This window comes from Alosa pseudoharengus, unplaced genomic scaffold, assembly GCF_046254945.1.
Source record: "Alosa pseudoharengus isolate Yale_2024_CS ecotype anadromous, Long Island Sound unplaced genomic scaffold, YU_APseudo_1.1 YU_APseudo_1.1_scf_3, whole genome shotgun sequence".
NCBI classification, from domain to species: domain Eukaryota; kingdom Metazoa; phylum Chordata; class Actinopteri; order Clupeiformes; family Clupeidae; genus Alosa; species Alosa pseudoharengus.
In genome coordinates, this window is record NW_027468718.1 from 15,003,670 (window position 1) to 15,028,463 (window position 24,794).

Sequence of the window (24,794 nt, forward strand, 5' to 3'; positions counted from 1 at the left end):
AACTTCGTGAAGATACTGTCTGTATAAATCGTCTTGTAAGTAAACTACTTTTTCAAAGTTCTCAATGTCTCGTTTTAAATGTCAGGGCCCTCGGAAGTCTACCAATGAAGTGTGGAGATACATTGAGCCTCGTAAATGGTGTAAAACAGTGATTTATTTGCATGGCTAGCCCGATGCCGAAGCTCCACCATTGAAAAAGCTGTTGGTAGCATCGGCTAACTAGCGCCAGATTTTGGAGTGCAGGGGACAAGCCGAGATGGGCTATGAGACATACGTTCACACTCGGTATCATGTTTCAACAAAGATTGTTAAGGCGGAGCAAGATACTTCGTCGTAGTTCATGTCTATGGGCGTGAAATGGGGATCGAATCCTGTCTGCATAAAGAGGCGTGTCGATGACGTATTGATGAGCGTACGTTGCAAACCGCCAACAGCAGCGGCATAAATAACCGGCGCACACCTGATATAAAGTCGATTTTCTCCAGACTGGAATGCTCAAAAATGCTAAAAATGTACCTGAAATGTTCACAAGGGTTTGAGGATCATGAAAACGTGCCCGAAATTCACATTCCTAACTGTATAGAACTAAGACCTTAGCATATGTGGTAAAATTCTGAGCTATGCCCATAGACTTCAATGGAGCAGTCGCTGCCTCTGCTCTGCATAAAGGGGGATTTTGACCCCCCCTCGTGCGATCCGGGTTCCCGGAAGTGGCTCCTGATGAAGTATCTTGCTCCGCCTTAACAATCTTTGGTTTCAACACACTTTAGGTCAATATCACACCGGAATTCTCCTTTAAGGTACCCAATTTATTTGAACTGTATTTAACCTGTAAGAGGTTTATGTTTGAAGGTAATTTGATGATTTCTGATATTTGACAAATATCTGACAAAATTATAATTTTTTAATGATTTAACATTTTTAGAAAAATACTTTGGGTTTTAAAATCATCAGTTAACCTCTGTAAATATGTATTTGATAGAAAAGGACAGTTTTTTGCTAAAATTACACTGTTTTTACCGGAAATGTCCCCATAGCATAGCAAAAAGTGTGTAAAAATGTGCCACTTTGGAATACGGCGTCCATATTGGATTTTTGGACAAAATTCAACATGCCCCAAGTTTTAATCTGTTCCAATAGGGGTTCTGACCAGGAATCCATGGAGAAAACTTTGACCAAAAAATAGGCCTAATTTTTCCAGCAGATGACCTGTCTACTATGTGTGCTGTGCATTTGTTTGTGTGTGTATGTACTGTATGTGGCATGTTTACTTTTTTAAATTCAAGCGGTTGTTTCATTCCATAAACATTTGGAGACTTGCAGAGAATGTCTAATAAGGGAGACGGGCTGTGCTTTTTGTGAAACAAAATTAAATGTGTTTTAAGTATGAATTGGGAACTATATTCGCTTAAAATGCATAGTCATCTTGGAACTAGGCTCCTTTAATTGCCTAATAAAAATATCCCAGATTCAAGACCCAGGTGAATCAATTTATTTCTGGCCGACAGAATGGACTCTTCACAAAGAGCAGTGGGAGATGGACATAAATCATTTATTTGGCAAGGTCCTGATGGTGGCTGTCGGTATAGACTTTCCCTGTCTCTGATTGGTGGATTCATCTTACAAGGCGGGTCGTAAGCAGAAAAGTGAAGCGTCAATGTCAAACAAGCTTGTATCAGCTGTTCTTACCGATTGCAGCAGCAGCAGCATCCGCAAATAAAGTACGCGGCAGCGTGGACCAGGTAGTTATTGTTTAAACTACTCTATGTGCGCATCTTTACTGTAGGCTAGCAGAAGAAAGTGCCTGGTTGATCTTCTCAGGTAGGCTACTTATTTTGCTAACTAGCTAGCTAACTGGATTAAGAAGAGAATCCAGTCATGTTGGGAATAGAATACCTTTGTTTGTACGAAACACATGTTAATGATTGCATGAAATAAAGATGGTTGGAATGTGATGATCTGTTACCGGCCTTCTACCAAAACTACAACATTTTGGAACCAGCTGCTTAATTAATTGAACCCTTTTGTGAGACATGTCGAACTCGGCAGTTCACGTTACCGAGGCCCCTATGTTGTTTACGATTTTGGAGGGCAACTTATTGAACTTGAGAAGGGTTGTCATACAAATATTTCAGACGTATTGGGTTATTTGTGTAGTATGTCATCAAATCTCCATCTTATTTTCAGGAAACATGAACTCTGTACCAGGGAGAAGTGTTCTATCGCTGTGCAGACGCACCACGAGCGCTCTACGGTTGCTCGCCAGCCCGCCAGGTCACCCTGTCACTCGCGGGATAGACAATACCATCTTAGGGACAGTACGGGTCTGCCACTCGGGGGCTAACCGCAGCGTTAGCACCAAGAAGCGAGGCTATGATATCACCAGAAATCCACATCTTAACAAGGTAATGTGTTTGTCAGCAAAACAGAGGGAATTTTAACTTGGGAGTGCTAGTGCCACTACGAAAAGGAAAAAAAGATTCGTGTAGATAAGAGTTATATTAACCCTGGCATCCTGTCCAATTTAGCTGAGGGAGCAATTATCTAAGTTCAGTAAGGTGAACAGCACACACCTCCTGCAATAGTCTCCCGGTCACCGAGACATCTTAGGTCACTTGAACTATTATAACATTGAGGGAGGCAAGTCCACAGGTCAGTTGGCATAAATACCTGTTAGATAGCAGTTTTATTGCAAAGGGATAAAGATAGTTCAGCTGCACTTCTCTACAAAGCTGTACAAATCTAATGATATGCATGGCACCACTCTGTGTCACAAAGCTCAGTCCTTTGGGTGCTTTGAGAAGAAATGTAGGGTGAATGGTCTTTGCTGGATGAAGATTGTGATGACCGGGGAGGAAGACGTATTTCTTGATGTCTATAATTGACATCACTAGAACATAATAAATAAACTATTGCTTAAAATGTTTATAAAAAGGAGAGAAATATCTGAAGTAGCATAGATACTTTTTTTAGTTGAGCTGATTTTTTTTCTTCTTCTTCAGATTTGTTAAGTCATTTTTCACACTCTCTGGAAGATTTTGCTCAAGAGCAATTTTAACAGGATGTGTTTTTTTTGTATTTACTTTTGAGAACTGCTTATGCTGTGGTTATTAACTGCTGGCCACCAGCAAGAGCTTCACTTCTCCAGGATATCCTCCTTTGACCATCTAGAGGTCCAAATAGATCCGTAATGTCTTCATGTTTAAAACAGAAGGAAGTGCACACAGTGCCAGAGAGTGAGTGTGTATGTCTGTGTATGTAGGAGTATGTGAATGTAGGAGTATGTGTACAGTATAGAAGTGAGTAGGGGAGGATGGCCAGAAAGCCATTCTATTGGACAGAAATAAATAGCACCGACATGTGGCGTATCACCCCCCTCTTGTCTGGAAACCTGGCCAAGATCTGAAACACACCCCGGTGCCTTAAATTATGGTGGTTCAATATGAACCACATTGTTGGGGGTGCCCAGATGGGTATGCCTTGCCTGGTGGCTGCAGGCTGCAATATCACCAAAGTGCCTGTTGGATAGTTTTTGGCCAAACCCATTAAACAGATTTGAAGCCATTAATGAAATGTAGTTCAGTTGAGGGCCTTTATTTGCCAAGTAGGCACCTGTACACCTGGCACCTGTTTGTTTACTTTGTGTTTGTTGTTGATTATACCCTTTAGTGACAGGGAAAACAAAAATATTAATTATAAAAAGTAACCATTTTTGAACTATTTCAGATCTCTGTATGCGCCAGTCCACACATAACACAACATCTAGCTAGTTGATGCAACATAACAAAAAAAAAACTTGCTTATAGGACCATACCAGTCAACAAGGCCAATATCAGCTGATGCCAATGTTGGGGTGATATTTTGGTGCATCCCTAAAATAGACAACTCGCGCCGGTAAATGCAGATGTAGACATTAGACTAAGAGATGCTGGTGCTGCTGGATGTGTACAGGGCATGGCGTTCACTCTGGAGGAACGTCTGCAGCTGGGCATCCACGGCCTGCTACCCCCCTGCTTCCTAACGCAAGACGTCCAGGTGCTGCGGGTCATGAAGAGCTATGAGACACGCACCAACCCCCTCGACAAGTAAGCTGACACCCCCCTCCCACACATCTGATTGGACACAAGTGTGTCATGGGGGACACTTGTAGCACGTGTTTTTTTAGACTGACACCACACAAACACTGTGTGTGTGTATGTGTGTGTGGGTGGGTGTATGTTTACACCCACCCACACACACATACTGTACACACACTGTACACACACATACACACACACACAAACTTTGTAATCAACTCACAAACTGTGTGTGATGGTGAAATGCTTTGTATATGTAAGGTTAGATTTATAGCACCTTGTCCTGTCGTGTGTGCATGTTGTGTAGCTGGTTAACATGGTGCATAATAAAGAGTTAAGCCCCCATGCACATGCTGGTGCAAACTCTACTGCTGACAGGTTGTTAGTTACTGCTGAAACGGTTTGCTGTGGAATTTCTCATTGGTGCAAGGACAGAGTGTCTATTCAACCAAATATTGTACTAAAATATTTATTCTCTCCTCTCCCATCCACCATCAACCTTCCCAGGTACATCTTGCTTATGACGCTACAGGACCGTAACGAGAAGCTCTTCTACCGGCTGCTGACGTCAGATATTGAGGAGTTTATGCCCATTGTTTACACGCCTACCGTGGGCTTGGCCTGCCAGCAGTACGGCCTGGCCTTCCGCAGACCCAGGTGAGGAGGAGAGGAGGTTATCTGTTTAACACACGGGGTGTGAGCTGAAGCACAATGCTGTATTTAAGCCGCTTACACTGATGCAAATGATCACTCGCACACTAACCAAAGACCAACCAAGAGCTCTGCATGCACTAACAGTTTTGATGTATAAACTTCCCTTTTCTCTTGGAGGAATTAAGGCCGTGATCACAACACAGGTCTTGATGCTTACTGTTAGTTCACATTTTTCCTAAGGTCTGACCGATTTCCCTTTTATTGTTTAGATTCACATTTGCTAATGATCTGTTTATGTACACACACCTGCATTATATCTGCATATATGTCTGTGTGTTCAGAAACAATGACATTTAGTGGAAGTACAGCTAGAATATTGCTTGAGATGTCGATTAAATGGAGAAATGGCAATTAAATTGCATGTCTCGACTCTCTCCACTGCTGTTTGTCCCATGCAAGTTAGTTGCTGTCAAGATGAATGATGTGGAGAGAAGAGTACTCTGCCTACTAAGTAGGAATAAAAAAAAGAAAAATCCACAAATGAGCAAGAAAGAAAAAACAGCATATGACTGACTCCATCATACAGTTTCCATAGAGGTCACTGTCATGTGGTTGGCCTGTGGTAATCTTGGTGGCTATAAATCACATTCTTTCTGACCTAATGCCACCAATTGACAGAAATGGTCCAGAGTCTGAGTCCAGACATATGCTCTTGGTTGACTTGGTCAGATTTCACATCACATTTGTATTCATGTAGACAATAAAAGGCAAGTTCTTTGGATATATTTCTACTTATGACATGAAAGTGTAGCCTCACATATAAAGAGATCATTACCCCTAAAACTGACCATCCTGTATTTAATCATGAAGACATATTTTGTGCTAAATGTGTGGCTGTTCCCTTTTTCTCCACCAGAGGTCTCTTTATCACCATTCATGACAAAGGCCATATCGCTACAGTGCTGAACTCTTGGCCAGAGGAGAACATCAAGGTATCTGAAGGTTTCCTTCATGATGTCCTGCACATTCAAACCTCTGCTATTTTACAACTACACATCAAAGTCATACTAATGTGTATATAAATATACTGATAAACATGACATACATAGTAATTCATAGTTTTTACCTATGTACATATGTGTAAATTTGAACATATGCTTTTGTTCATACTTGTTTGCTTTAAATGTTGTGTCTTGATGGTATGTATATATAATTTTACTCTTTTGTGCATTTTTCCTCTATTTGCATGCAGGCCATTGTGGTGACAGATGGTGAGCGTATCCTGGGCCTTGGTGACCTGGGCAGCTATGGCATGGGCATCCCTGTGGGCAAGCTAGCCCTGTACACAGCATGTGGAGGAGTGCCACCCCAGCAGTGTCTGCCAGTGCTGCTGGATGTTGGCACCGATAACCAGGTACTGTGGTATGTCAGTCTGATGCAGCCAGGGGCACCGCTTTAGTGGGTTGGTTAAGTCTGCAGGGGATGGGAAAGGAGAAGTCAAAACGAACACTAAATGTAAAGCATTATGGACATTAAAATAAAGGGGCATCAGTTGTTGTGCTGTTTTTGAAGTAGTTGGCTTCTGATTTTCCATTAGTCTCTTCTGGACGACCCTCTGTACATTGGGCTGAAACACAAGAGAATACGTGGGAAAGAGTACGATGATCTCATTGATGAGTTCATGCAGGCCGTAACCGACAAGTAAGTGGATTACTGCTAAATTAGAACTTCCCTTTGTCCCTTTATATTATGTACACCCCCCCTCCCCCCAACAGACCAGATGTTGACATGAATGGTCTGTTATCTATCTTGTGTAGGTATGGAATGAACTGCCTAATTCAATTTGAGGACTTTGCCAACGCCAATGCCTTCAGAATTCTCAATAAATACCGAAACCACTACTGCTCCTTCAATGATGATATCCAAGGTAAAGTTCATTGGACTTCATCAGACTTCTAGTTCAATATTTTTTCGTAAACTCTAGATCACTGGTTTAATTGTGTTGTACACAGATATCCTGATAACTGCTTTGGATGACACCCACCTTGTACCTGAATCTGTACCTTCTGTTTGTCTGTCTCTCTCTCTCTTTCTTTCTTTCTTTCTTTCTCTCTCTCTCTCTCTCTCTCTCTCTCATTCTGTTTGAATTGATATCAGGCACAGCCTCCGTTGCTGTGGCAGGAGTTCTGGCCGCTCTGAAGATCACCAAGAACAAGTTGTCTGACCACAGATTTGTGTTCCAGGGAGCTGGAGAGGTAGGTAGCAACCAAATCCCTCTCACTTGTTTGAGTGTTACGATAAAACAGTAGCTATTTTCTTACCACGGAGAGCCAAATCATGCCCAAATGGCACCACTACCTATGGACGCAAGTTGTAATGGAAGTAGTCTTCTCCTAATGGTTCCAATTCTCTAAGACTAACTTAATAAAGATGCATTACAAAAAGGAAATCAAATCAGACACTGTAGTGAAAAAATGAAATGAGATTCTAACCTTGTTTTCGAGAGACAAATGGCAATTTACATGCAGACTCTGCTTCTCCCTCCAGGCTGCGTTGGGCATTGCACATCTGCTTATTATGGCCATGGCTAAGGAGGGAGTATCCAAAGCAGACGCAGCAAAGAAGATCTGGATGGTCGACTCCAAAGGCCTTATTGTCAAGGTACAGTATGTGAGACAGAAGATCCTGTATGGGAACCATGTGTAGCCGTCACAGATGTGGTGTGAATGCCCTTATCTGATATTCTAGAAAATCAAGATTTCACGCGTTCATGCTGTACCTGACCGACCTGCTTTATTGTTCTCAAAGGAGATGTAGGTGTCTAGAACACAAAGAGTATGTGCTACTGATTTACTATTGGGCAATTCTACGCAAAACTGTCACGTCCATAACGCCAACACAATGCCATGGTATGGTATGGTATGATGTGCATGATGACTACTTGAAATTTGAGCATTCACTCTTCTTGGTTGTAGAACTTACATGAAAAACTTTTCACATAATCATGTGAAAATATCATGGCATTTAGTTGGCGTTATGGACGTGGCAGTTTTGCGTGGAATTGCCCTATGGCTGTGTAACAAAAGTGTATGTACTACAGATTTGCTATGCTTTGGCTGTGTAACCGGTTTAACCAGTCAGGACTTGCTCAATGGAATGTTGACCAGACCCTATTTGAACAGACCCTAGTCACAAAGTAAATGAGTTTGGTGATGGTGAAATCAGGCTATGCAGTCAGTAACCTTAAATGTCAATTTAATTAATAAATTGTAATTTCATCCTTAGGGTCGTGGCAACCTAAACCACGAGAAGGAAGAGTTCGCTCATGAGCACGCTCAGGTGAAGACACTAGAGGAGGTGGTGGAGATCATCAAGCCCACAGCTATCATCGGTGAGCGGCGGAGAATGATTGCCAGAAAGGGGGAAGAGAATAGCTGGCTAGCAATACAGTACAGCCCAGCTTCACCTCATTAACACAGCCCATTCACCTGAATGACAATGTGCAACACATGTTCTGAAGAAAGCGCAATCCCTTAGATAGATAGATAGATAAATAGATAGATAGATAGATAGATAGATAGATAGATACTTTATTGATCCCCAAGGGGAAATTCAAGATTTAAAAAATTCAATTCAATTAACAACAGATTTGGCATTGCACTAAATTCATTTTAAATGACCAAAACCTAGAGGTGCCTCAAGATAAACCTGAAAGACATTGATAATTTTGTGGCATGTGATGATAAATATACATTGAGTAAATACATTCCCACAATTTTTATTATTTAAAAATTCAACCACTAGTTGCTTTAATAAAAGCATGTTCTGATCTGCCCTGGTCCGGCTTTGTGCTCTTCCCTTTAGGTGTGGCGGCCATCGGAGGTGCTTTCACCGAGAAGATCATCAAGAACATGGCATCCTTCAACGAGAGACCCATCATCTTCGCCCTGAGCAACCCCACCAGCAAAGCAGAGTGCACAGCAGAGCAGTGCTATAAACTCACTGAGGTAATCTGAGGACATATTCTTGAACTTTAGGGGGGAAAAAATTATGTTACTATTGTATATAATACCATTTTATTGATTAAACTACTTGATTAATTGATAAAATAACGGATAAATTAATTGACTGTCGAATAATCGTTAGTTACAGCCCTACTATCTGTATTATTTTATTCAGTGAAAAGCTTAGTGTAATATTCAGCTATTTGGCTGTGGCAGCACTAGTCTAGTTTATATTCCTACTTATAGAAAGTATTGATTTCAGATTTCCTTTGGCCATTTATCATCTTGTATTGAACAGGATGTACCCTTGATGCTAAATGTCAAAGTTCTCTCTGCTTGACTACCTCTCTGTGTTCAGTTTATCCAATCATTTGTGAACTGATGCAGTAAATTTGCAACTGAGCGCTCTTGTGTGCTGTCTGGACAGGGCAGGGGCATCTTTGCTAGCGGGAGCCCCTTTAAGAAGGTGACCCTGGCGGATGGCCGCACATTCCACCCCGGCCAGGGCAACAACGCTTACGTCTTCCCCGGAGTTGCCCTGGGTGTCATCGCCTGCGGAGTGCGTCACATCTCCGATGACATCTTCCTTAAAAGTGCCGAGGTGTGATGCTTTTTTTTTTTCCTTTTCCACCACACACACACACACACACACACACACACACACACAGGGGAGCAGTGCCTGTCCATAAGCATTGCTACCTTAATTTTGCTTCTTTAAAATAACCACTGTTCCGACCCTCCCTCATTCATACCTGCTGTAAAGCAGCATGTTGAGTAACTCTTGCTCTCCGCCTCAGGCCATAGCAGAGATGGTGACGGAGGAGCACCTGGCGGAGGGCAGACTCTACCCCCCTCTCAGCACCATCAGGGAGGTGTCCTTCAAGATCGCCGTCAAGGTCAGAACCTCCACCATCTCCAAAATGCCTGTTATCCCCACCCATGTTGCCTAGTACTGCTTCCATGTTAGCATTGCTAAATTCTGAGTGTCTCATTACCGCCCCACACATATGCTGAAATATCACTGTAATATAATTACTACACTTTACTAGTACTATAAACTACAACATTCCCACAGTGTAATATCACAGGCTGCCCACACTCACTCATAAAACCACAATGTCATCCACTGAACATGGTACTTTATTTTCTTTATATTCTGCGATGCACCTAAAACTGCCTGAATAACTTACTGTAAAATACTGTATATCTACTCAACTCCTACACACCTATTTTCCCCTCGGCAGAGGTAAGAGTGATGCCATTGCACAAAGACTTTCAAATTGAGCTCGACTATATTCAGATATTGGTCTATTTTATAAACTGGGTTAAGAGGTTTGTGTGGTTAATGTAGCTATTTATGGCTATTGGATCAAATGCTAGACAGCTACGTGGGTGACGCACACAATCCCTCCCTTCATAAGACCGTTAGCTTACAGTCCCTCTCTATTACCTTCACACAGACAAATGCAGTGTTTGTGCTCTAAGCTAGAGCAGCTACATGAAGAGGAGGCCTCATGTAGTCATGACGCATGAATTAAATTAATTACAGAAAAACGATGGCCTTTGTCACTCTTCCTCAAAGTGCATTGTGTCTCAACCCTGTTAATTTGATTGCATGTTCCTCTTTCAGCTCGTGGACTATGCCTACAGGAATAACGTTGCGTCCCTGTACCCGGAGCCCAAGGACAAGGAGGCTTTCATTCTGTCCCACGTCTACAACGCCGACTACGATTCCTTCGTCCTAGACAGCTACGACTGGCCGGTAGCCGCCCAGAAGGTCCAGGATGTGTAGACCGCTATCAGTGCCAGAACTGATGCCACGGTCGCACTCTTTTTCTCTTTCTCTCTCTCTCTCTCTCTCTCTCTCTCTCTCTCTCTCTCTCTCTCTCTCTCTCTCACAATCCTCTGCTCTGTTTTTAATAAGGATAGACAGAGGGGAGGAAAAGAGACTGAAAGCAGTGAATAGGGGAGGAGAGCGAGTTGCTAGTCACTGTTTTTACTCTTCTTTATCTCCCATGCTGTCAGACAGAGGGTGTGTGCAGAAGACAGGGAAGGGAGAGTGGAGGGAGAAATCCTCCGCCTGTTTTTCTCTCTGAATTTCATCTTTTCATCCCCCTCTCTATCCCTCCAACTCTCTCTTTCTCTCCCCCTCTCTCTTGTTTTTAAAGACAAAGACATATCTATATGACGCCTCTTTTTTGCCGTTACTCATCCAGCCAACTAGGGCCAATCACCACCCAACACTTTCCTGCAGTGTAGCATTTTGTATTACTAATGTAATGTTCTTTTTTGGATCCAGCCCATGTGTCAAGTGCTCTTGTCTGTGCCCAGTGTGGCCTGTACCAAAATGAACTGAACTGAACTGGCACCCGTTTGTAGGCCAACTCATCTTCCTTAGATGCCGCGCGCATGTACACACTCCCTGCTGACTGATGGAACCAGTTCAGCTCAGAGCTCCATGGCTAAACTAGGCATGTCTTTCATGCTCTCTGTGGACATGTGCTTTGTGGACCGTGGCTCTTATAGATCATTTCATCGTCATTGTGGAAGTTAATCATGGCTTTTATAAAGTACCGCACAAAATGGCTACTGAATACATTTTATAAGAAGGTATTTAGCTCTGTGTTCTAAAGTATGACATTTGTTACCGTCACTGTTATTAGCTTTTCATTGAAAGCACTTCTAAATGCCCATGATTTCATTAGACTTCCTCTCCCAACTTGCCTGAGCAGCAGAGAGGGTTTAGATAAGAGGTTATTTTTGTATAAAGTCTGCCAGCACAAACTGACAGGGTGCCTGTGACTGTCTGAATGTTTGAATACTCAGAGACTACTGCATTATGGTGGTAGACGTAATTATTTTTGTGCCGTTCTTTTGTCCATTCTCTGAGTCCGGTCCTGTTTTCTTGTTTTCTATGATGGTTTTAGTTAAGTAGAATTTTATTAGGCCAAAGTTTTAGAGGAAGGGAAAAAATGTGCCGATGAATAGCCACACAGTTCTGTGTGAGCGTGAGTGAGTGTCTCTGTGTGTTTCCTTCTATTTCCATTACGTGCAAGCTTGAATCTGCTCGTGTCTTGCTACAATAGAAGCCCTGTTTCTGCTCTGACTTTTATCAACATGCTTTACAAGTGATGCACTACAAAGGAATTGTATTCCATGGAGGGTTTTTTTGAAGGCAATATACAACAAAATAAATAAACATATGCTTTTAAAACTGTTCTGTGTCTTTACTTAAGAGGTTCCATTTGGAATAACGCAAATCTAGATGTTCAGGAAGTAAAAAAGAAAAAGAAAAGAAGATGGCTGCCATGAACTACACCATCAGTCGAGAGCCAGCGATGTAGCGGGATTCCTTCCACAAGTTAGTTCCTCCACAGAAACCGAGCCGTCTCTGGCACTGCCCACAGCGTTGGTACTCGGTACACTGGTCCATCACCAGACGACCACCAGCCCTACAAACACAGCACAGACGTCAGAAAGCAAGACTCCAGTGTACGGTCTGTGACAAGTCTGGATGTGCGAGTTTGTGGAATAATAAGGTTATGGACATTTATGAATCTGAGAGCCACTGAGCCAGACTACTTTGAGCATGTTGATTTAGGTCCAAGAAGAACTGGGGAGAGGGGAGTAAAATGTGACTTGAAATCTACATTATTCATGTACATTGTACATTGATCCACTGCCGTTTTCTGTACGTTTTATCACAAATTACTTCAAAAGAATTAAATATCACCATATTTGTTCAGCAAACCTGAATTGTAAATCCAGTAACCCTAGTCTTTAACTGAAAAGCTCTTTGTTTTCAGTGGAGATCTTCAAAGTTTTTTTTGTTTTAGTCTAGGACTAGCTTTTTTTCCCCAGTGGAATATTTGACTAGATAGAGAGCTAGAAGGCCTACCTCATGAATGTTTGACTAGATAGAGAGCTAGAAGGCCTACCTCATGAAGCTCCTCTCCTCCTGTTCTCGGAGCCTCTTGGTCTCGACAGTTCGAGCCCAGAGGTCCTCCAGTGCCCCTCTCATGGCGCGCAGCTTCTTATGACGAGTCACAAGATCTGCTCTCATCCTGGCGGGAGAAACATCACATGCCAAGCATCACCCCACTGAACCTCTTACAAGGACAACCACACCCATACTCCCCTGTGGAACACTGCTACTGTATGTCTACCAAATTATATTTCCTGATTAGAAGCTGACAGGCAACTATTTTAATTGGTTGTAATGATTGTACTGGTTGATTGTAAACAATTCAGTTGTTTTTTGAAAATTTTATTCAATGTTGTCATCATTCTTGACACTTTGAATTTCCCCTTGGGGATCAATAAACTATCCATCCATCCATCCATTTTCTGCTGTCCATCCATCCATCCTTGTTTCACCTGTTTCTCTGAAACAGTGGACTGTGTGGCCAGGTTTCCATCAGCTCTGAAACACCTACGTGGTGTCCTCCACCCAGCCCATATTTCCCTCTTTCTCCACCTCCCTTACCTCACCCACCCATCCCTATTCACTTCCTCTAACTCCATCTCACTTCCTCTAACTCCATCCCTATTCACTTCCTCTAACTCCATCTCACTTCCTCTAACTCCATCCCTATTCACTTCCTCTAACTCCATCCCTATTCACTTCCTCTAACTCCATCCCTTTTCACTTCCTCTAACTCCCATCCCTATTCACTTCCTCTAACTCTATCTCACTTCCTCTAACTCCATCCCTTTTCACTTCCTCTCTCATCCTGGACTCAACTCACTCCTGCCGCGTCCTGTTCAGCATGTCGATCTCCCTCTTCTGCTCCAGGATGCGGCTGAAGCGCGCGTCCCGGCGCCGGAGGGTGGCGTCGTTGATCTGGTGCTGCCGCAGCTCTCGTGCCCTCTGCTTCTGCTCCGCCAGCGCACTGGGCACTTCATCGTACCGGCAAAAGACCGGGCTCTCTGCAGGCGACTGGTGGGATGTTAGGGGTGCTATTGTTGCCATTACTGCATTATTGTTATTCTATACGCCACTTTACAAGGGAGAACATTGTCTTGGGTAAAAGGAACTGCTGCTTAAAACAGACATTACAAGACATCACAGAGCAATATAAATACATCATTTATAGTAAGAGTATGAGTAGGTACACATTTGGAAACATCCCTTTGACATAAATTACATCAAAGCCTCTGCTACATACATACTGTAGTGTTAACTTATGTGGACTGGCTTTAGATCCTGACAGGACCTTACATCTGGTACAGCTGATACAGTCTGATCCAAATCAGAGCCCATTTCACCCCAGGGATTGAAGATGCCAGTGCATCGACCTTCTGTGACCTTATGACCTTTTGGGCTTATATCTCCTGCTTAGGTTACCATGTCAGGCGTTATTTTCTGCTGTTATGAGCAGTTAGCAGAGTTTCAGTATCATGCAGTTGAAATGTAGCAAAATGTAGTCGGATAGATTTAACAAAGCAGATATTATCCATGTGTCTGTTCTACAACTGTCTGTTCAATGTGTTTAAATACAGGGGGAGGCTTGACATATGGTGTGTGAATCCAAAGCAAGGTACGGTAAGCTCAAGAAATTCACATCTGTGCACATGCTCTGTGGAACTTAATCTCATGATCTGAAGGCAGTTCAGGGTGCTAGAGTCTGACCTATTTATACACCCTGAATACCATCTGAAAGTCTGATGTTTAAAGTTGTGCTGTGTGTGAGCCGGAGCAACAAAACCACTTCCTCTCAAGAGGATACCAGATGTCTGTTGCATGCCTGTTAAACATAGTACATTCTCTCTCGCACATAGCCATACTCATGCTCACAAGCACACATCAACCCCACCCCCCACACACACACAAACCTTTTCATACATGCACAAAATAGCTATATGAAACAACCTACTTTGTTTCCATAGATAACCAAACACACACACACACACACACATACACACACACACACACACACACAGTCACGTAACATACCCTTGTTGTGCGGCCCAGGCCTGTGCAGCCTCCGTTGCACTGGGTGTCCAGAGCCCTCTTATAGCACCTGACAGCACTGACCTTCCTCTGCAGCTGCTGATGCCTCTGCTCCGAGATCCTGCCAAACACAGCACCTCATTGTGACTGATGTGTGTGTGCGTAACTATATGTGTGTATGTATAACTACTGTATTTCGGTCGTCTCACTGGAGAGAACACAGAATGTGAGCTGTTGCGCAAATAAATGAATTAGGGAGAGGATCTGCATCTCTGTTAACCGAAAGGTAGTTTTACTAATATCTCCATTGTTAACGTGAAATATGCAGGCTAGTGTCAAGCAGTGAAGAGATAACCTTCTGCAGGTAGCAATCACCTGAGTCAGACAGAAGACTGGCCCTGCTTACTTTGTTAGCCAATGGTATTTCTGTCCTTCCCAAACTGTGTTAAAATTGTGTATTTAACAGACAGAATTTCAAAAATGTCCCGGGGTTGATACCCCCGGACCCACCCTTTTGTTATCCGCACCTCCTCTCACAAAACACTTCCAACATCCCGGTAGCTCTTGTGAAGTATGAACTTGCACAACAATGCCTACAGAGCATAGCCTACCTTAAATTGTAAGTGGTCAGTAACAGCATAATGTGACTTAATCAGAGCCCGACCACCCTATTCGCGCACTATGCACGTAGGGCCCCCACAACAGAATCAAGGCCCCTCGCCTCCCCCAAGAGTTATATTTTGATGAAAGGATGAAACAGAACTATTAGGGCATGAGAGGAGAAAAAAATCCATGAAAGTGAATTGTGGGAACAGCAGTTGGGTAAACGTCTTGTGTTTCCAGGGGCGTAGCACCAGATCCTGGGCCCTATGCATAGGCAGTCCTGATGGGCCCCATGCCCCCCCCCCCCCCTCATGCATATATTCCAGACTTTTCAAGGGCACTCTCCCCTCTTGGGGCCCTGGTAATCAGTCCCACTTTTACCCCCAGTTTGACGCTTCTTTGGAAAAGAACATTGTACTCATGTGATGTGTATTACCACAATGTACCTAACGTGTATAAGATGGGGCCTCGCCCTAGAGAACTTTGAGTAGTGTTACTGGAAGGTGCTGTTGCCAGTGACTTGCTCCCGGTATCGTGAATAAACCTGCAGTGATTTCTCACACCTGAGTGTGCCTGGAGATTTCTGACCACACTAGTCAGCCGTGGCAATACTGGCAATACTGGTGACAGCGGCCATGTAATGTTCAACTATGTATGAGGCTGTCTCAGAGGCTTATCTCAGTCAGAATATTCACATATTTCTGAGTCATGTGCTTAAGAGGGCCTTTTCAGAAAGGGGTTTTGCAGGAAGTCCAGCGCAGGGTCTAGTAAGAACATTTTGTATAAATGTAGGCTTGTTTGTTTTAGCCTTTGGCTTTCCATCAAGCACAGACACACACACACACACACACGCACAGACACACCTCTTATGCTCCTCTATTACTTTTCCTTACTTTACTTCTCTCTCTCTCTCTCTCTCTCTCTCTCTCTCACTCTCTCTTTCTTTCTCTCTCTGTTCTCCCTGCCCCCTCTCTCACTCACTCGTCAGCCAGTTCCATCTGACCAAGCCGGTCCATGAGGTTCTGGCTCTGCTGATCCAGAGCCTGCTGTTGCCGGTGGTCCTCCACTTGGTCCAGTAGCTCCCGCAGGTACTGACCATGTCTGAGCAGCGGAGGAGGAGGGGTCCCAGGACGCACTCGGAAGAGGTATGACCCCTGGAGACACGGAGACACAAACACACAACCTTGAAAAGCACTGACATGGATTTCAGAATTCATGGATTACATTTTGCAGACGGTATAAAAATGTACTACATAAATAAAAGATTTACTTACTAGACTTACTTACTTACTTTTCCAGGTAATACCACAGCAGTAAAATGAAGTGAAAGAAGCATAATGTGTGTTGTGTCATAACATCATGTTCCTGCACACTCATCGCCCTCACAGCCCAATCAATTATTTTATCTTCATCTGCCGGAAACTAGACTGAGATAAAGTGCTTAACTCGGCATTCAACACTGAATAGCGGAATAAAAATGATTCGTACGCACATCTAACAAACAGCAAAAATAGCCATTGTGCACACGGCACACTTAACTTTGGCTTCCATGTCCACACTAAAATTGCACAAACTGCTCGGAGAAATGCAAGAGAAGTAGATTCTCCTGACAAAGAGAGGAAATTACTTTAGATCCTATCAGTGTGAGATCGTATCAGTATAGCTCAACAGTGGAGCTCAGTGTGTGGAGTGAGCGAGTGAGTGAGAGAGAACACCTGAGTGATAAAGTGAGTATGGACGAGTAAGGTGCTCCGCAGACAGGCGACATCGTGCGTGCACTTTCACTTGCCATGCACATCAGCGGCAACATTTTTAACTGACAAGTATTCGATAAGCAATGGATTTTATTGAGCAGTGCCGACAAAAATAGAACTGAATCATAATCTTCAGGGTGGCGGCGGCAAAGTGTGACGCAGGTGTGCGCCTGCTCAGGGCCAACACAGAAAGACTGAGGAGGAGATTCTCTCCTCAGGCCATGAGACTGTTCCACGTCACTTGCCCTTTTGCTATGGGTGGGTATTATTATGGATGTATTTATGTGGGTTATTGTAAGTGCACAACTGGACAGGTACCTAAGCATTTTACTTCTGGTTATACCTTTATACTTGAGTATGTGGTGAATACTTGAAACTTGAAACTTAACTTAAATGGGTGAGTGAGTGAGTGAGTGAGTGAGTGAGTGATTGAGCCTACCAGCCTGGCCTACTCTCTCTGTGTTACTTCGTGCTCAGCATGATGGCTGGAGTCTACTCACATGATACTTGTTACACCGCTGAGCCTCTCTCTCCCTGGCCTTCGCCATCTCAATGTTACACTCAGCATCTTGCTCGTTCCTCCTCCTCAACAGCTTCTCATGAGCCTGCCAGAGGGATCAAATCAAGAAGAGATATGCCAAGAATAAAGTAATTTAATGTTATATTTATGATGAATGAAATACTATTTCTCTTGGGGTCCTCACTTTACTGTAATTCTTTCCTGCTCTAACCCAACCCAAGTACGGTAATAAAAAATGCATCATTACAAGAAATTACACAGGAAGTCAACTGCCATTTCAAATTACTATGACTTCTTTCTGTCATGATATCTATGTGTGAAACCATTTTGTATTGGTGATAATTGATTAATGTGTTGCGGCAGAATTCCAGGAAGAAGAGTGTTCTTTACACATACTTTGCCTCTCATAGGCTTAGCCTGGGTGAACTCACACGAACCTGCAAGCAAAGGGTCAGTCTAGAAAGGATGACGCTGACGCTAATTTCTAATTCACCAAAAACCCAGGAAACTGCATTTAAAGCCTTTGTTTACAAGAAGGATGTATCTATAGTATATATACTCTTTTGATCCCGTGAGGGAAATATGTGTTTGCTGCACTTCTGAAACGATTTAGTAAGAGTTTAATGCATGAGTTTAGGTTAAATTTCACTGCTGGTTACACTCCTGGAAGTCGTAAAATGGGAAGTTCAGAAACAGTTGTTGATGGGATCCTTTCCAGGAGATTCAGACTGACCTGCAGAGCAAATTCACATTTGCTAACAGGTTTGTGTGGGTTTACCCAGGCTATCACAGGCTGGCCGTGGGCTAACTTATCAAAGTTGAGTTTAAAAGTGATCACAAGGTGGTCAATTTGAACCCAAACATCTGTTTTGCCTGTCAGTCGTGATTTAGAAATGAAAAATTATACACTCGGGTCTGTCCTCCAGGGTGTGTGTAAGCCAAGCCCTTCGTCTATTTTGTGGATTTCTAACAAACCTAACTGACCTGCCCTCTTTGAGTCTTGACTGTAGACTATAGATCATTGACCATACATACAGACTTGACTGGCTGGCTTTGAGCTGAATAGCCTACCGGCCTGAGTCTGATTGGTCGTCTATGAGCTGACTAGCCTACTGACCTGCTCTCTGTGCATTTGTTCCTGGTTGAGCTTCTCCTGGTTGATCATGAAGAGCCTCTCCTCCTCCTTCTCCACCCACCTCCTCTCCTCAGTCAAATTTTCAGTCGACATGTTCCTCTGAGCACGCTCCCTACACATGTTGCACAGCTCCTGTGCAGTATATGTATATGCACGCACGCGTCGCACGCGCGCGCACACACACACACACACACACATACACACACACACACACACACACACACACACACACACACACACACACACATACATACATACATACATACAAACATACATACATACATACACATACACATACACATACACATACACATACACATACACATACATACACATACACGCACACACATGCACATCAATGTACTGTATACTCACACACCAATGCAGACACACACATGCATAGACACACAAACTGATATAGTGACATACTTCCTACAATAGAGAGATTAAAAACAGGTGGAAATGGATAGATGTCACATCATTGAAACACATCAGTGCATTATTGCAAGGGATTTCACCTGCCCAATGTCCTGACAGTAGCCTTCACAGAAATGGAACTCCTGGTCCTCCTTGACCTCACCATCTCCTCCCTGCTGCAATCTAGAGCATGATGACACAATGTGCATGAAAAAACACTATGTTACAACAGGGTGGATTTTTACAAAACTTATGTAGATTGTTAATTTGGAAGATTCTAAAATAGTTCCGGTCCTTGATTATAATTGGCTGAATCGCGTTTGATGCTGTTGTAAAATCCAGCATAACCATACACCTTGACCACATATTGTTCTATATTACTGCGCCAAATTGATACAAAAGTTAGAGTTGCTGCGTCTCGACGTCGCTTGGCAACCATTCTGATAGAAGAAATGTATTTCTTGGCGGAAGAATGATTATCTATGAATTATAAATCATTACATTTCTCATTGTTGTGATTCAGATTGATCTGAATTCTTTCCCATTTACAAATCACTATCAAAACATGTCCTAGAGGACTCACTGAAAAAAAGTGATTATTTGCTTTTGTTTTTTGTTATACTTCAAAAGTAGGCACAGCAATTTCACCTGACCATGCATTTTAAATATATGGTCAGGTGAAATTGCTGTGTCTAAGATGCAAAGGGCTGAGCTAAGTCACTGCAGATCTTATGCTTTAGCCTACTTTAGGAGTTTGCATTTAACTAGTCGGTGAAAAATCCCAGTGGGTCTGCCCCTGCCTTAAGCTGCGCACCACTGAATGGAAGAGTAGATGGTACTACTAGGAGGTGCGGTGTTCAGGGTTGTGCTGGGATAGAGTTTCTGGGAAATGCCTATGAGCTATATCTATGGGTGAAACTGTAGAGTTGTGTGTATACAGTAATCCCTGCAAAATTGAAAAGAACATTGTCACTCAAATATGCTTGTTCAACCAAGGTCCAATATCTTAGGCTACCCTGACCAAATACAGGCTTTAAGGCCACATTCTACACTTTGAAGACCAAACTGGACATCTGAAAAACACTCCTGAACCATTTGTTATGGGGCCTTTTTGAGCAGACATATAGTGCATTGTAGTTTCAGCTAAATGTAATGCAAGTTTGGAAGATTCAAAAGTATGTATATTATTGTACTAATTTGCTGTGACTAAGAACACATTCTGATATGAAAGTACCCCTGACAATCTTTCCTTGAAGAAGATATGAATAGCTTTGTCAACAGCCTATGCTGTAATTGACATCTTCTTGTCTGTCTTCTCTCACCTATTCTCTGTTTGCTCTTGTGGAGAGACCTCCAGGTCTTCGGTCAGGCATATCCCTTTCACTGTGGCCAGCTTTAGAGTCTCTCTTCTGGCCCACTGGCCAGTAGTGTGGTCAGCTGCATAGGCCAGAAATAGCATAACAGTCACACAAGCCTTTACACACTACCAATGGAATTCCCCTCTCCTCTGCTCTCATAAAGCACAATTCCACAATGATGGCAAACACACGCATGTAGCACGCACGCATGCACGCACACACACACACACACACAGCCAAAACATCTTGATTTCCAAGACTATGCTATGTTAAGATAACAGATTAGGACATCTGAGTCAGGTGGCTCACATTGCCTCTTCAGAAAGAGGCTTTGTAGAAAGCCTATAGCCTAAACCTGTCCTGGAATGCTGGAATGAAGAGAGAGACCTGTGCATAGCTTCCTCTATCCTTTGACCCCCCCCCCCTCCTACACACACAGACACACACACACACACACACACAGAAACAAGTGACTTCACCCTACTTCACCTTTCTTTCTTTCTCGATTCCCACCCTCTTCCTTGTGTTCTAAGGAGGAGGAGGAGGAGGAGGTTTGGTCCCTCACATCCAGTGAGGAGCGGCTGGGTTGGAATGGAGACAGCTCATGGTCTCTGTCTGGACAGCACTTATGGGCTGTGTAGCTGCTTACCCTCTGGAAACATAGAAGGGAAATGCACAATGACTCACACAGTGAGTCAGTCTTTCTCATTCCCTTAATCTGATCTTCTTTTTGCCTTGTTATTTCCAGATGTTCCGCGTTCATCTTCAGGATCCTTCTGTCTCTCCCTTTCTCTCTCTCACTGACACACACACACACGCTTGCACACGTGCGCACACACACACACACACACACACACACACACACACACACACACACACACGCACACACACGCGCTTGCACGCGTGCGCGCGCACACACACACACACACACACACACACACACACACATACACACACACACACACACACACACACACACACACACACACACACAAGCACACTCACACTGTTGTTGTTCTTCTTGTAGCCCAGACCCCACGCCCTGTCTAGAGCTGTGAGGAAGTCTTGGTCGAACCTCATGCTGACATTGCCCTGCCGAAAGGACAGCAGGCCGATGCCGTGAAAGCTGAACAGGACGGCCGTACGCTTTGCAACCATGCTCATCAGCAGCATCAGGCTCTCCCGCACACAAAGCTCCACGACGTCACGCTCGAATGGGCTGTCTGCCGACAGGGCGCTGAAGTTCAGTGGCACCACCGGCACCTCTCCTGCAGTACAGACACACACACACACATACGCACACACACACACACACACCCCACACACACACACAGACACACACCCTGAGCGGAGACAAATTAGGACCTAGGCTAAATGCAGACCAGATCTACTATTCAATATTGAGGATTTAGAATAATTCTCGCAATGCCTGAGGAACATGCTGCCCACAATGTGTAATAATGGGCAAGAGAGAGGGCAAGAAGGAAGGGGAGGGGAAAGCTGAGAACATGACAGAATAAGAGATCAGTTCTGTACTGAGGGGTGAGTCATCACTGACCAGCTGAGGGTGAGGCCATCTTCTGTTTCAGGCCAGTGAAGAGTTTGAACTTCTCCGCCAGAAGAAAGATAGGCCTTTGGATCAGCTTGTGCTTTCTGCCTACATCCATTCTCTGGACAGAGAATGTAAAGGTCCCCAACCTTGCAATGTGTACCCCCTAAAACCAAGCACATAAGTCTCAATCAAGACAATAGGTTAGACTTAAAATAGCGGGGATATGTCACTTCTGTTGATGTTCAAACAAAACAGAGAGCTAGCTCGCTATTCCCTCCCTCTACTGCAATTAAAACTCTCCTAAACGCGCATCTCGTCGTGGTTGAAACACTTTATTTTGTCTTTAAGGGGTTCCCAACCTTTGTTGGTTGCAATTGTTTTTGTGTACAGATCTCAGAGCCTAGGATGCCTACAGAGACGTGGTTTTTTGACGGCCTGCTTGTGAGGCAGGCAGCTCAGATGTTAGGAAAGATTAGATGAATCTGATCATTTATGGTTGGGCCTTTTTTTGGCCTGAAATCGCTGATCCAACCTTTATAAGACAGAGGAATCAGTCAGCCAATATTAATTTCCATAGCTGTCACTCAAGAGACCAATGCATGGGATCCTCACATATTTACTGCTTTACATTGATGTCAAATTACCTTCTGGCACAACATCTGACGTTCAATGAAGGATGACACGTTTGACCAGATGCTCTCAATGTCTGTGAACATAAGGTAGGCTAAATATACTAAAAATCATGAAATGCAGAATGCTCATGTGAGTGCCGACCGTCGATCAAAATTAGCCTACCATTCTCAGAGAGTGCAAACAGCGTGGGGAAGGCATTTCTTTCGGCATCGGACACGAACACGAGAAGGTGAGAGATGTTACCATCTTGTGCGCTTACATCAGCGTAATGGCGTGATATTGAACGACGCACAACCTCACCATTCTGCATTGTGAAGGCCCTGTGCGCATCACCGATCGATTTGGGGATGAAGGCTAAACTCTTTGGCTGTTCTAAAGCAATGTGGTCACGTCACAATAGTCACACTTCCTTAATTTCCCATTCAGAAATGCATGTTATTCAAATTCTAATACAAAAAGCTTTATTGTCCAACACGTTGCCATGTTTTCTTCGATTGAAGGCAATGTCCTAATTATGTGTGTGACGTTGTTTAAGATTTATGTTTTGTGTGCGTATTGTATGTATTGCCTTGGGTATGAAGGATTTTGTGTATAGTGACTTTTTGGCAAAATCTGTATCTTCTGCCTGATGGTAGCAGCTCAAAACATCTGCGGAGGGGATGGGATGGATCCTGGAGAATGGAATGTGATTTTCTTACTGCCTGAGTGTACAGATCTGACAGCTGTTTTTGTGGTATGCTGATGATCTTGCCCGCCTGCTTAATTATCCTAGCCAGCTTTCCCTTGCATCTGTTTGTTAGGAAGCAGTACCAAGATGTAATGTTGAAGGAGATGACAGATTTGATCAGTGTCTGATATAGGCCTACGGTTGATAAAATGTCCTGTCTGACATCAAATCCTTGGATTTAAATATTAGTCCAGGCAAAGTAAGGTCTGACCTAAAACTAATTGCAACATAATTTATTTTCACATTTTTATATTTCAATTGGTGATCTAAATAGTAAAAGTCCATGACAATCCAGTTGGTGGAAATATGTTAAAATGAGGGTTGTTTTTATGCATTATCCTTCAGCAAATAGCCTACTGACAAAACTGTAATTAGAATGTTGTGGAATAAGCAAAAAAAACAATATTCTAGCTTCTGTAACTCTGTGTCAGGACATCACACATTATGATTGTTTCTGAAGAAACTACAGTGCCTTAGCTTTCCAAAGAGGTCAAGCATTTGATTATAGGCCAAACTAGGTGGGAACAGTGGCCTTTGAAGAAAGCGCTGTGCAATATCAGGCAAAAACTTGAAATTGGTATTGAGAACGAAGAACGAGAATGATTTATGCTACCAAAGACACATCGTTGCAAATCTCATATGATGATGCATCCTTCTACAAAATGGTTTGTCTTATCATTAAGTTATTCAATAGGCTAAACATATAGCCTTACATCAAAGCTTTAGGCTTATGTAATTTTGATCAGCTACAGACAACGAGTGGCAGACAGAGTGTGATGTCACTTATAGGCTACCAGAGATTGTTGAGTCACATCCTTGCAAATTTTATATGATCCACAAAATGATTTGTCTTCTCTATCAGGAAATGATTCAGCTAGCTTAACAATAAACATATAGCCTTAACTAAAAACAGCAGTTAGGCAATTTTGATCTGTAAATTCTGCTTACTGCACATTAATTACAGGCTAATATATAATATAATATAATATAACATATTATATTATATAATATAATATTCAGTATTCATTATTGAATGCTTATCTGGAATGTTTTTCCCTATCATCTTATTTATAAAGCAGGCATACCTGCAGGCAGAAGTGGGCACAAATACATCAAAAACTATTTTGTTACAAACTATAAATACTGGCTCATAAAATGTAATAAAATAAAATACAAAATACTGATGTGAAAAATGTATTTAATTAAAATATAAGTAATTTGTCATTTGAAAATACAAAAATACCCACACAATAATCATGGTATACCAACTCTTAAAATAAACTACAAGGCATATTATTGAAAACATACTATATCCCCAAGAGACAAGAAATGCTATTTTCTGATTGGCTGGCAGAGGGCTATTAATGTTGTATATTGGAGCGACTTCACAACAGTGGAATCAACTGTA

General features: G+C 42.9%; 2 protein-coding genes across 3 annotated transcripts; one reads left to right on the plus strand and one right to left on the minus strand.

The window, feature by feature from the left end:
* Positions 1–1,640: 1,640 nt before the first annotated feature.
* Positions 1,641–11,948, plus strand: me3 (malic enzyme 3, NADP(+)-dependent, mitochondrial). Of its 2 annotated transcripts, none has more exons than XM_076263294.1 (15): positions 1,641–1,742; positions 2,188–2,405; positions 3,952–4,085; positions 4,584–4,733; positions 5,647–5,722; positions 5,983–6,144; positions 6,328–6,431; positions 6,548–6,657; positions 6,888–6,985; positions 7,278–7,391; positions 8,016–8,121; positions 8,595–8,737; positions 9,162–9,335; positions 9,532–9,630; positions 10,365–11,948. In XM_076263294.1, exons 2-15 carry the CDS (start codon positions 2,193–2,195, stop codon positions 10,524–10,526), a joined length of 1,845 nt encoding a protein of 614 aa, XP_076119409.1. In that variant the 5' UTR covers positions 1,641–1,742; positions 2,188–2,192; the 3' UTR covers positions 10,527–11,948. The 2 variants fall into 2 exon arrangements, with proteins under 2 accessions (XP_076119409.1, XP_076119410.1); XM_076263295.1 differs by having other exon boundaries at positions 1,723–1,821.
* On the minus strand, positions 11,919–22,969 carry LOC143099858 (coiled-coil domain-containing protein 81-like). The gene is made up of 14 exons (XM_076262769.1): positions 22,822–22,969; positions 22,671–22,732; positions 22,033–22,189; positions 21,480–21,742; positions 20,988–21,126; positions 20,439–20,553; positions 19,218–19,299; positions 18,682–18,831; positions 17,545–17,649; positions 16,272–16,444; positions 14,691–14,808; positions 13,483–13,673; positions 12,673–12,798; positions 11,919–12,186 (listed from the first exon to the last, which is right to left on the minus strand). The coding sequence occupies exons 1-14, from the start codon at positions 22,967–22,969 to the stop codon at positions 12,048–12,050; spliced, it is 1,968 nt and encodes a 655-aa protein (XP_076118884.1). The 3' UTR covers positions 11,919–12,047.
* Positions 22,970–24,794: the final 1,825 nt, after the last annotated feature.